The 12,699-nt window shown below is 48.7% G+C and overlaps 1 protein-coding gene and 1 pseudogene across 1 annotated transcript; one reads left to right on the plus strand and one right to left on the minus strand.

Moving 5' to 3' along the window:
• Nucleotides 1–5,815: 5,815 nt before the first annotated feature.
• LOC120670722 (zinc finger protein CONSTANS-LIKE 16-like) lies at nucleotides 5,816–7,853 on the minus strand. Its single transcript, XM_039950865.1, has 2 exons — nucleotides 6,629–7,853; nucleotides 5,816–6,546 (listed from the first exon to the last, which is right to left on the minus strand). Exons 1-2 carry the CDS (start codon nucleotides 7,724–7,726, stop codon nucleotides 6,292–6,294), a joined length of 1,353 nt encoding a protein of 450 aa, XP_039806799.1. The 5' UTR covers nucleotides 7,727–7,853; the 3' UTR covers nucleotides 5,816–6,291.
• Nucleotides 7,854–8,953: 1,100 nt separating this feature from the next.
• On the plus strand, nucleotides 8,954–10,216 carry LOC120669099 (annotated as a pseudogene).
• The last annotated feature ends 2,483 nt before the right edge of the window (nucleotides 10,217–12,699 follow it).

Raw genomic sequence — 12,699 nt, forward strand, 5'->3', positions numbered from 1 at the left:
CCACTGGACATGATATGCCGATCCTACAGAGAAGTATCCGTTCTGAGTATGGTGCCAGGCCACAACATCCTCCCTTCCTTGTATTAAGGGAATATGCAAAATCCTATTAGCATCAACTTCCCAGAACAGATCCTTCACTAGATCCTCATCCCAATTCCCAGTTGCAGGGTCTATTAGATCCTCCACTTTGGATAGCAGGCTGTGTCCTCTCGGGGTCATTACCTTCAGATTGTGACTTGTCGGGATCCAGTGATCTTCCCAAATGTTAATTTGTGATCCATACCCCACATGCCAAATATATCCCTTCTTGAAGCACTCTAGCCCTGCCAAGATACTTTGCCACGTATAAGAACTTCCACTCTTCTGTTTTGCCTTCAATAGATTACCATCAGGAAAGTATTTGGCACGTAAGACTCTAGCACATAGAGAAACATGCTCCTGCAGTAATCGCCACACTTGTTTTTGCTAACAGGGCTCTGTTAAAAGTTTCCAAATCTCTAAATCCCATTCACCCCTCTTCTTCGGGATACATAATTTCCACCAAGCTTTCCAATGTATTCTCTTATGGTCATCCTCATCACCCCACCAGAATTGAGATATGGCGTCAGTCATCCCTTTACATATATTTTTTGGGATTTTGAACACCATCATCGCATAAACCGGAACGGCTTGAGCAATGGATTTAATAAGGATTTCCTTTCCCCCAAGCTTAGTAGCTTCTCCTTCCATCCTTTTGTTTTTGCTCTGACTCTATCTATCAGATGCTGAAAGCAATCACTTCGGTCTATCCCCACCATTGCAGGAAGCCCCAAGTATTTATCATTTAGTGACTCAATCATAATATTAAGTGTCTCACACACCTCTGCCTTTACTGCAACATTTGTATTCTCACTAAAGAAGATACTACATTTTGATTCACTTACTTTCTGGCCTGAGTTTTCACAATACCGGTCCAGCAAGCCCTTCAGAGTTTCAGCATTCTCCTTGTTTGCCTCCATCAGGATTAGAGAGTCTTCTGCAAAAAGCATATGTGAAACCGCTGGTGCCTCTCGGCAAACACGAATTCCTTGTAATTCTCCTCTATTTTCCACTCCTTTGATCAAGCAGGACATCCCTTCTGCAACCAAAAGAAAAAAATAAGGAGATAGGGGGTCCCCTTGCCTTAGTCCTCTAGTCGGCAAAAAAGATTCAGTCTCTATTCCATTTACTCTAACCTTGTATTTTACTAAAGTAACACATGCCATAATTAGATTCACCCATTGTGGTGCAAACCCCATCTTTAGCATAATTTTCTCCAGAAAACCCCACTCTACTCTGTCGTATACCTTATGCATATCCAACTTTACAACACATAAATCCTTCTTTCCCCTTTTCTTCTTGATGGTATGAATACTTTCATAAGCAATAAGAATATTATCGGTTATAAGTCTACCTGGCACGAAAGCACTTTGGTTGTCACTGATTACTTCTGATAAGATGGATCTGAGCCTGCTCGCCAGCATTTTTGAGATAACCTTGTACACTACATTGCATAAGGAGATCGGCCTGAACTGAGAAACCAGTGTAGGATTATTTACCTTTGGGATTAAAACAATCATTGTATCATTCCACCCTTCAGGTATTTTTGCCAAGTTGATAGCTTCTAACACTTCTGTCACCAAATCATCCCCCAGCAAGTCCCAATATTTTTTTATAAAAAATAGCATGCATACCATCAGGGCCTGGAGCTTTAAGATCTCCAATATTAAATAAAGCTTTCTTCACTTCTTCTCTAGAAAATGGGGCATTTAGCAAGGTGTTCATTTCTGGAGACACCCGCCGATGGACATCTGCCAATATGTTCTGTTCCACCTCGCCGACTTCCTTTGAGAACAAATTCTCAAAGTAATTATGAACGATATTACACATTACCCCCACATCTTCCTGCAATTCTCCATTTTGGTCAATCATAACTTTGATGGTATTCTTCTTCCTTCTTTTCGTAGCATAATTATGAAAGAAGCTTGTATTTCTATCCCCCTTCTTCAACCAATTAGCCCTTGCTCTCTGCATCCAGTGAATCTCCTCCTGTTCTAGCATAAGCTCTAGGCATACCATAATATCCTTCTGCGCAGCTATGTTTTCATCTGTGATAGGCCCACACCTTAGACGCTCTAGGTCAGCTTTTTAACTTTTATTCTTTTCTCCGGTTTCTTTAACACTTCCCTATCCCATTTATGTAATTCATCGTGCACCACCCCCACCTTCTCCAAGAAAGTCGGTATCTCGCCCCTCGACTTTACTCTTGCCCAAGCCGCCTTAATCGTCTCCTCCACCGTATCTTCTTGTAGCCACCTCGCCTCAAATCTCCTCATCCTCGTACCCCTCTGCATTGGTGCAAGGTGTTGAGTATCCATTAGAATCGGCCTATGGTCTGACCGAATCATCTCACTATTAATCAAAGACGATTGTGGGAACATATTCGACCACTGTATATTGGCCACCGCCCTGTCAAGCCTTTCTCTAATATGCCCTCTTTGCCATGTATATATATCTCCCGCAAACCCTACATCATTCACCTCACATTCTGAGAGGGCATCATGAAATGCCTGAAGCTTCCTCTGAGTTCTTGGTCTTCCCCCCTCCTTCTCTGAATTATACAAAATTTCATTAAAATCTCCCATGAGGAGACATGTAACACCGAGGTCCCCCTTAATTGATCTAATTGCCTCCCATGTTCTTGCTTTATGCCTCCAATCCGGTTCTCCATACACCCCAGTAAACCTCCATCCACCATTTTCCTCAATGACTACATCAATATAATTCTGTGTCACTGCTTGAAGCCGGATGTTTACCTCCTCCTTCCACAATAACAGCAAACCACCACTCCTCCCATCACTCTCATGTATTATTAAGTGATCAAACCCCGCTCTTCTTCTCACATTGTCTGCCTTCGCCTTGTCCAAATGTGTCTCGGACAGGAAGAACACATCTGGGTTTATACGCTTCTGAACTTCTAGAAGCGAACGAACTGCACGAGGGCTCGAGAGCCCCCTGCAGTTCCAAGCTAAAAGTTTCATTGTGCCCGGCCACTCTCCTCGAAGGAGAGTGCCGATCTTGCATTTGAAATGTTTTGTTCCTCCTCCACACCATCTCCACTCTTCCTTGGCCTCTTCTTTTCCTGCTCGGCCAAAGGACTAATCGTCCCTGTGTGCTGGGTAGGATGTTCCAGCCTGTTAACCTGCCAAGCCACTCTACCCGGATGATCAGGGTTTCCATCACTCGCTTTCTTAGTATGCTCATCTCCCAGCTCTGGCTCCTCCACTATTATATCCATATCCTCAAAGGCATCTTCAACTCCCGATCCTCGGCCAACACCTCTTCCTCGGCCTCTTCCTCTTCCTCTTCCCCTCGCTCCTCGATCATCCCTTATCACAGACATAACCATGAAGGGGACCCTAAGCCAATCACCCCACTCGCACTTTTCAGCTGGATGTATCCCATCCCCACACTCTGACACCTCATGCCCCATGCATCCACAAAAGAAGCAGAAGCTGGGTAGTTTTTCATACTGCACTAAGAACCACCCGTATCAATGGTTTCCTGAGATTCAGCCAGACCCGAGCCCTCAGAAACGGAGTCGAGTTGATCTTCCCTTCATTCACCACTACCGTGATAATATCCCCCACCTTCGATGCAACCTTGGCCGCCAACTCCCCCTTCTTCATCAACAGCTCAGGCACCCCATTGATTCTTGCCCAAATTGGGATCCTGTCTAGCTTTATCCCCTTCACATTCGAGAACCCATCATATTCTTCTATTACAATCGCTGCTCCTCTGAACAGCCATTGTCTTCCCTCCATAACCCTTGTCCAGTCCCCTAGACAATGCAACTGGACCACAAACAAATTCGGCTCTAGTGCTTTGAACGTCACCTCCTTTGCCGCTGCCCATGCATTCCTCAAAGCACTAAATAGAGCTGCATGGCTAAAAGGCTTCGTTGTATGAACCCTAAAAATTGCGAGCCAGCACACTTCCTTCACCAGATCCTCCAATACTTTTGAGAAATCTAGGTCCTCCACCTCTTCCCCATGTAGCGTCATGCCCTCCAGATGTTTCTCTAGACCGGGCAGCCCTTCATCATCTTCCTTCGCTATCTTCTTCCCCTTCGGATCTGAACCCCCATCCGCCATGGCTGATCGCACCCCCCCTCACGGGAAGACAGTGATCAACAGTATTGGGATCACGTCACAATTGACGTGAGAAACTTTGACTCCAGCGGCGCCACCACCAGAGGACAGAGAAACCCTAACTTAGGGGACCCGACGATAACCCGACGATTATGTGATTACATGATTAGACTAGTTAATTAGCTTGTGTTAATTAGTTCTTGTTCTTGCTAATGCTTTTTAGCTGTTGCGTGCTTAGTCGACTAGTGTTGAGTTGCTTGATTAGCTTGCTCACAGAATGAACTTGAGCTTATGTATGTGACGTGCTGTATGTTGAGCTTAATTTGTAGCGAGCTAATTAGTTTGTGCTCTTTGCTCTTGACCAGTGCATGTTTTTACCAATGATATTACTCAATCCGCTTATGCTTGGTTTTGAGCTTTGATAACCCTTGTTGAATCGTTGCATGCTTGATTAAGTGAAGTTTTGGTGATAGTTTTGCTTGACCGGATCGCTTTACATGTGCTTCCGCTCTGTGTCAAGCTCTCGACATTGCTTAATCTTTGCTTCCGCTTTGCGTTGAGATTTTTCTAATTGTTCCTAGGATGTGCACCTTCCGCTTTGCTCCCTGTCATCTTGGCGATTAGAAGATAGGTGTTTTGGACAGTGAATTGAAGTCAGCTTCTTCGGAGAAATTTTTATTTGCTCCCGTTCATCCCTCTCTAGTCGCCCGTTCCATTCCTAAAAATCCATCATGGACATTTGATATATTTTTGTTGGAAAATTTTTATGCACCGAGAGAAATTTTGGTCGTCTAGCTGCCGCCGTTGTTTTTAGAATCGGTATCAATATTATCGTATCCTTGTTACTGGTCGTGTTATTGGCCCGGTAGGGATATTGGAGTATCCCTTCTGTTGCTGTTCTCCAATCCGGCACTGTCACAGTTGGGAAGACAAAAAAAAAATCATTTATATTGTTGCATGGTCCACAAAACAACACAAATCATTTCAATGTTTGCGCCTCAAATCATTGATTAGGTGCCTCAGACTAAAACACTGAGAGGGCGTGAAGATGAAAATTTCAATTTCAATGAGGAAGATGTAGAACCAATGTTAAAATGTAGCTAGTAGCTAGCATGCATATTAGATGTTGCTTCCTCACTAAAATTTAAATGCACCTATAGTGACTATCTATGTGGAGTGGTTTCTTCTCGTCATTGATGGTTTGGCGCAAATAATGGTAGAAACAAACTTGAAATATACTAGATACAATAAAGTTGCTTGAGAGAAGGCACCTCGACCAGTTGAGATAGCTAGAAGTACAATCCTTATTAGAAGTACAATCCTCTTCTTGCTTCAAAATATTTTTGTTCATGTAGGAACACACATGTATAAACCTAGTATACTTGCTATTGCTGGTAGATACAAATCTGGGCTGTACATCTCAAACCGGAAGTCTGTAAAACATGAAGCATTATTAGAAGCCCCTAAAACACTTGGACGTTGTATAGCCACTCACTTTCCTTATTCTTTTGGCGAATGTTATAGCTGTCAGCACCTTATGGTAATAATCATTCTTTTTACATGAATGGTTTGAAGTTGAAAAACAAAATTCCATATAAGTTCTCTAAATGTATACCCTTCTAAAAAGAAATCATGACGGCACCCAATTCAACAAATCCAGTCAATAATGTATTCATGATTTACATGTATGACCTGTATGTCCTTTTTGAAGGTATACAATATGCATTTCTCCAAAAGAAAAGGAGAATCCCAGCAAGAGCCAATGATCACCCTGGGCATATACAGAGCCAGCACCAACTGATGACAACCCCTCTGAAGCAAGGGCAAAAATACTTCTGATATGTCCAACGTAACCAAGCATTACAATCCACTTAGATAGCACTACTGCACTAGTATTATTATTATTATTATTATTCGGCCATCGCCACTCGAAGGCGCACAACATCAGTGGCGAACTGATCCTTGAAAAACAGGCACAAAATTTGATTCAAGTTGAATGAACTAATTCAAAGCAGCTTCGACGAGTTGTTTTGTTCGTGCCATCATCTCTGACGACGGGCGAGGGGCACGCGCCACACCGTACAAGCACACGCACCGTAGCGCGCGCGCGCGTGCCGGGGCATTACGCGACGCCGGCGACGGCGACGACGCTGCCCCCGGCGGTGGCGCGCTTGACGAAGCGGCCCTTCATCCGCGGCCGCTTCTCGGCGTTGAGCTTGCGCACCTCGTACCGGATCTTCTTGGAGAAGAGCCGCGTCCGGCGCTTCTCTCGGTACCGGGACACTCGGGCCTCCCGGCCGCCGTCCATCGTCCCCAGCCTCGGCGTGCAGAGCTCCTCTCCGCCGTGGCCGACCATTCCTCCCACCAACCACACGCCCTGTATGCACAACCATACTCGAATCAAGTTATTATTAAGTTAATCCGCACATGCACGGTGTCAACGTGATGCTTGTACGTACCGTGTAATCGTGGGGCCAGCTGTCGTCGAGCTTGACGTGCTGCCGCTCGCAGCCGCCGGTCCACGGCGAGCTACCCCAGCTCTGGATGATCGCCTCGTAGTTGAGGGTGAGCGAGAGGCTCGTCTGCAGGAACTGGGCGTCGGCGCTCGTGTCGTTGCTCCCGGCCTTCTCGTCCGGCGGCGTCTCCTGATCAGGCGAGCCGGAGTCGAAGTCGATGTCCAGCATCTCGTCAGACGCCTCCGCCTCCAGCTCGAGGCCGCACGACGCTAGCGTGCCACTGGTTTCGCAGGCGGCACCGCTGCCGTCGATCTCCACCTTGACTCGCGCGGCGTCGTCGTCCACCGGGTCGAGGAGGCCCAGCGTCTCCATGTAGAACGACGAGTCCTCCTCGTTGCCGTCGTCGAGGCCGCGCCCCAGGAGGGCTTCCATGTCAGCGGCGAACTCCCTGAGCTCGGCGTTGGTGGGCTCGAAGCTGGCATGGCCGTCGGGGAAGAGCTGCGCCGGCGGCGGAGCCGCCGGTGCCGCCGGATCCGGCTTAGCGGGGTCCTCGACGGCGCCGTCCTCGTTGCACGACGACGCGACGGCCGCCGCGTCCTCAAGAGGCGGCGGCGAGCAGAACTCGGCAAGGGCGGGGTCAAAGACGGGCACGCGGTAGAGCAGCTGCTCCTCCTCCTCCTCCACCTCCCCTTCTTCCCCGTTCCGCCCGTCGGGCGAGTCCCCGCCCGCCGCCTCCGGCACGACGAGCCGCCGCGACAGCACCTGCCCGAGGCTCCTGGCGTGCCCGCCCCGCGGCGTGCGCGCCTTGCGCTTGAACCACGCGGGCACCACCTCGTCCCGGGGCTCGCGCTTCGCCTCCCCCGCGGGCGGCGGCGCGCGCAGCGGCGACGTCGGGCGCAGGCGCAGCCGCTCGTGGCGCCGCGCGAGCGGGTTCGCGGAGTGCACGGACGTGTCGCACCCCTTGCACAGGAACGCGTCGTCCGCCGCGCAGTACCACCTCGCCCGCCGGCGCAGGCACCCGTCGCAGGCCCGCGCCGCCTTGCCGCCCACCGCCCCGGCCGCCGCCGCCGCCTTCTTCGCCGAGCTGCCCGTGGCAATCATCTCGCTCCAACGCAGCGTGCAGCGATCTTGCTCGTCAGTGATGTCCCCTGTACGCTCTATATGGGATAATGGGATGGGACGCAAGTATTCACATGTATGGATGTACACTTTGAGCTTTGTACGGTAGATTACAATTTTTTTTGCGCCGAAAATATCGTGGGCTTAGGTTTTGTAGAACGGGAGGAGATCGTGGGCCCGGCTTGTGTGATTTTTGGGGGACCCATGGTGTGTACTTTGCACTTTTGGTGTCGCGGTTGGGCTCACCTGCAGTTCTTATCTGCGACGTGATTGGCTGAAGGGCATGCAGCATCCGGCGCGAGCGCCTGTGATTGGCTCCGACGGGATTTCCGGTGGGCCACCCCGTTCAGCTACGCGACGCCTGGAGCCCTTTCCCCGTCGCTCTCACGGGTGCTGTGGGTTCACGCTGGCAGTGGGACCGTGTGGACCCTGTAAGAAAAGTCTTCCTTGAATTCCATTTTTTTTTCCTAGCACAGTGGCCACAAACAACAACTCCTACATCTTACATTTTAGAATTAGTTTACAATGTTACTCGTTAACACATGTTCTGTTACCATTATAAACCTCAGAATTAGTGTTTTTTGCCCTTTGAACTTCTTTTATAAAATTTAAAAGAGGGACAAGTTCCAAACCATGCACATATGCATGGGTCATTTCAGTTACGTAACCCTGATCTCAAATCACGCCAATTTTTTTTGTTCTTACATTATTTTAACTGTTTCATGTAAAATCATACTTGCCCAAATGGGTCCTGAGTCCTCACTAAGCATCTTCAGTAGATTACTTATCTCTCATACCTAATATATTCTCTCTCTCCATCACCAATAATATCTTTTACATTTTTGTAGCTAGTATTGTAGCAAATTACTCAAAATATAGGGTGGAGAGAGTAATCCTAAGAGGGAGGGGGGGTTGGCGATCACTGTTTTTTTTTGTATTTAGCGATGGAATTGATAATCTGTTAGAGCACCTCCTATTACCAAAATGACATATTTTTGGTATTGGGAAGAGGGATGAGTATTCTGCTGGAGATGCTCTAAACGATTCCAATTCCTTAAAACGATCTAATCCTATTTATTACGAAGATTTGGAGCTGATACAAAATAAAATTTCCAAGTGAGCAGAGCTGACAATGATTGGATCTTCAATTGTAATCTTGTCATTTATGCATTCCCCATGTCCTTAGGCTGACCCCAACAGAGACGGCAAATGCAATTATGCCTCTCCAAAGTGTACTGTTCACACGAGGGATCGCATCCAACAACGCGAGGCATCACGCGAGGCAGTTTGCGTTCGAGGAGAGAGGCGACGCAAAATTGCATCGCCTCTCTCCTCGAAGGCATACGACGCCGCAGGGACCTCGTCGCCGGGGCGGGAGGCGCAGAGGAGGCTGCGGCGGTGGCGTGTCGATCCGGGCACCCTCGCGGAGCTGCTCCCGGGGGGGGGGGGGGGGACGCCGCCACAGCAGGGGCAGGGGCCGCAGCCGCGGGGGGCGAGGAGTTCCTCTCCGCCACGTGGATCCGCCGCCTGCTCAAGGCCTTCGTCATCTGCCAGGAGGAGTTTCGGGTTGTGGTGGCCCAGGCGCGCCGCCGCGGGGCGCTGCCCGCCGCGGCCGAGAAGATGGTGGCCGAGTTCCACGAGCGCGCCATCAAGGCGCTCGACGTCTGCAACGCCGCGCGCGACGGCGTCGACCAGGTGCGCTGCTGGGAGCGCCTCGCCGACATCGCCGCCTCCGTGCTGCGGGGCCCCGCGGAGATCCACGAGGGCTAGCTCCGCCGCGCGCGCAAGGCGCTCTCCGACCTCTCCGAGCTCCTCGTCGACGACAACGCCGCCGCCGGCCTCCCACCGCAACCGCTCCTTCGGCCCCGCGCGCGCGGCGTGCCTCCCCGTCCCGCTCCGCGGTCGCCAACGCCACGGCCTCGGCCTCCTCCTCCCACTTCCGCTCCCTCTCGTGGAGCGTGTCCTGCACTTGGTCCGCCGCGCGGCAGCTGCAGGCCGTCGGGGCCGGCCTCGCCGCGCCGCGCGCGCACGAGGCGGGCCTCGCTGCGCCGGTCTACTCCGTGGGCTGTGTGCTCCACCTCGCCGCGTGAGCCCTCGTCGCCGCCGTCCCGTGCCCGGACCGTGACACCGCGCTCCAGGTGTTGCGGATGTGCGCGGCGGGCCTCCCTCTCCTCCTCCTGCGACGGCGCTTGGCCACCGTCATCTCGTTGGAGGCCGCGGCGGTGGAGGACGGCGAGCCTGGGCGTCCATGGAGCACCCTCCTCTCTCGATGTGGGCAGCGGAAGCGGCGGCAGTCGGCGCGGGCGCAGAGCAGAGGAAGAAGACCGGCGGCGGCCTTCTGCTGCCGGTGGTGGCAAAATCCTATTTGCCTCGGCTGTTGGAGATAACGAAAAATGCGTAGGCAACCCAACTACTGTGCAGGATGCAAACCAAGGGATGCATGTCTGATTTTACATTGCCTTGTTGAAGTCAGTCTTACTAGAGAGGTGAAGTAAAATTGGATACTAGCAGCTTAGCTTGTGCGCCGCGTCCTAACATATGGTCCCCCAAGGAAGATCTATGCGCTCATAGTCATAGCTGCCATGCCCAAAATTTGGAAGCCTACAAGATTGCACATCCGAAAAACATGAAGAAAAATATTTGGCCTCCGGGTCCCCGGCCGAGGGATTCGAATCGTTTTCAAAATGTTGATACCGTGGAACATAGTGGTTGATGACCGCTTGGAGCGTAGCTGCCTGGTCGCATGGGCTTACAAAACACTCGGACTCACGCCGATGCCGACTTGATATGCCAGAATTATACAGGTCTTATCCAGTGAAGATAATGCCCTGTAAATTGCAAATGCCTACCCAGGCAAAGAATAGAGTGCCCTGTGCATGCTTTCTTTGTCTCAGCTCTCTCTGTACGTCATGGGAGACTAAATTGTGCCTAGATAAAAAGTAATATCGTTAGTATATATGAATGTAACAGGGGTTTAAAACTAGGCTCTCAACAATTTACAGTCAGTGAAAAGGTATATTTTGCTCCCCTTTGCATACTTACATAATTTGACAGAAATTCAATAGTAACCAAGAGATCAGTGGAACATATGATATTTTCACGATGGTTTTTCATTTTAGATGACTGGTTATATGAATTCTTGAGAATATGTATTGCAAAGTTTTCTATCTAGCTCTTGAGATAACAGAACATAAGAAAAATAACGATTACGCATCGTGGTGCCTTCTGTATAAAAAACGTTCAAGCAATTCCCCATGAAAATTTGTTTTGATTATCTAACGGTGATCTTGACTACGGTTTTGTTAACTATAGAGCTCTGTTGGTAACGGTGGGTGTGTGGTGGCTCGTGTCGACGTCGCAATCTAATCGGGCAGAGTTTGTGGATGCTCGTGTCGATGACTCAATCCAACTGAGCGGGGTTCTTGTTGAGGCTCGTGTCGATGTCCCAACCTGACCAGACAAAGTAAGTAGGCTCAGGTTGATGGCCCAATCCGACCGACCAGAGTAAATTGAGGCTCGGTCGGTGTCCCATCCGAATGGACAATAGTTGGAGATGAGTCGAGTCCGGTGTGTGTCGATGCTCCAGTCTAACCTGCCGATGCTGAGTTTAGTTGAGTAGTTCATTAGCGTTGTGCGGCGTGTGCTGATGCCCCATTCCATCCGACCGGTGTTGATCTGTAGTTTTTTTATTTGTTTTTTCCCAGACTTCATCTGCTTTTTAATATAATTGGAGGCTCTCCTGGCTGGTTCATTAAAAAAAAACTATAGAGCTCTGTTCCATCTGAACCCTTAGTCGTCCGTGCTGATGCGACCACGAGCAATCAATTGATAAGCATAACCACCGGGTTGTTACAAATTTTACAAGCAGCCGACCTGCCAAGTCCTAGTGATGACTGCTCTACTCTGCAGTTCACTGAATTCCAACAAGTTCGCCGATTCCGGCTTAAAAATGGGAGATATACGGTGTGTTTAGATTACTTTGCATTTTGTATTTTTTTATATTTTTGGAAGGGAATCTTCAATATTTGAAGTACTAAATGTAGACTAATCGCAAAACTAATTACAAATCTCGTCTGTAAACTACGAGATGAATCTAATGAGCCTAATTAATCCATCATCAGAGCATGTTTATTGTAATATTACTATAGCAATTTAGTGTCTAATCACGTCATAATTAGGCTCATTAGATTCGTATCGCGGTTTACCGTCCATTTATGTAATACGATTTATTTTTTTGCTACATTTAGTACACTCTACAACTGATTTACAAAAAATTTACATTTTATATTTTGGAATCTAAACAAGGCCATATATAAACATGTCACATCGTCCTTGGCGCATGGCGAATGGATTAGCACTTGCATGTCGCATCGAAGGTACAGGTCGCCAGCTTCGAAAGGTAGCCGCTGCTCCAAGTTGTCTTCCTTAGTTTTCTTACCTTCTTTTCCTTTTTCCTCCGTGTCCTCGAGTGAGCCGTAGCAATCAGTTCCGACATTCTCCAGCAATGTACTGGTTGTCGACAGGTTAAATATAACCCACTTGCTTGCATTGGTAACTTACACACAACGTATGTTCAAAGGTTTCCCTTTTTCTCCGCGACAAAAATCTTTGCATGTGCCAAGTTCGTGGCAAAAAAAAAAACTAATGCATGTCTACCAAGTATATTGTAATAGATTACTGAAACAGTCAAGGCCGGATTTTATCAAGATATAGTTATTATTTCGGTGCTGAATTATATTGCTCAAGTGATGTTCATGAGAAAATCATTTTGAAATAAAGTAGAACACCTTCTGACATTCTCGGGGTTTGCCTTTTATTACTAGAATTGTTCCTGGGATCTCTATAAAGGAGCATCCTTCTTACCCTTTATAGAGATTGCCTTTATATCAAGATTTTTTTCAATAACAGTAACCGAGATATGAAGAGGGTCTCCCTATCAGAAAAAAAGGCATATT

The sequence above is a fragment of the Panicum virgatum genome, chromosome 4N (assembly GCF_016808335.1).
Source record: "Panicum virgatum strain AP13 chromosome 4N, P.virgatum_v5, whole genome shotgun sequence".
Taxonomy (NCBI): Eukaryota; Viridiplantae; Streptophyta; class Magnoliopsida; order Poales; family Poaceae; genus Panicum; species Panicum virgatum.

Coding starts and splice junctions, on each gene's coding strand:
- LOC120670722 (XM_039950865.1), bottom strand. CDS start 7,726: ATGATTGCCACGGGCAGCTCGGCGAAGAAGGCGGCGGCGGCGGCCGGG. Junction 6,547..6,628: donor GCTGGCCCCACGATTACACG/GTACGTACAAGC, acceptor TTGTGCATACAG/GGCGTGTGGTTGGTGGGAGG.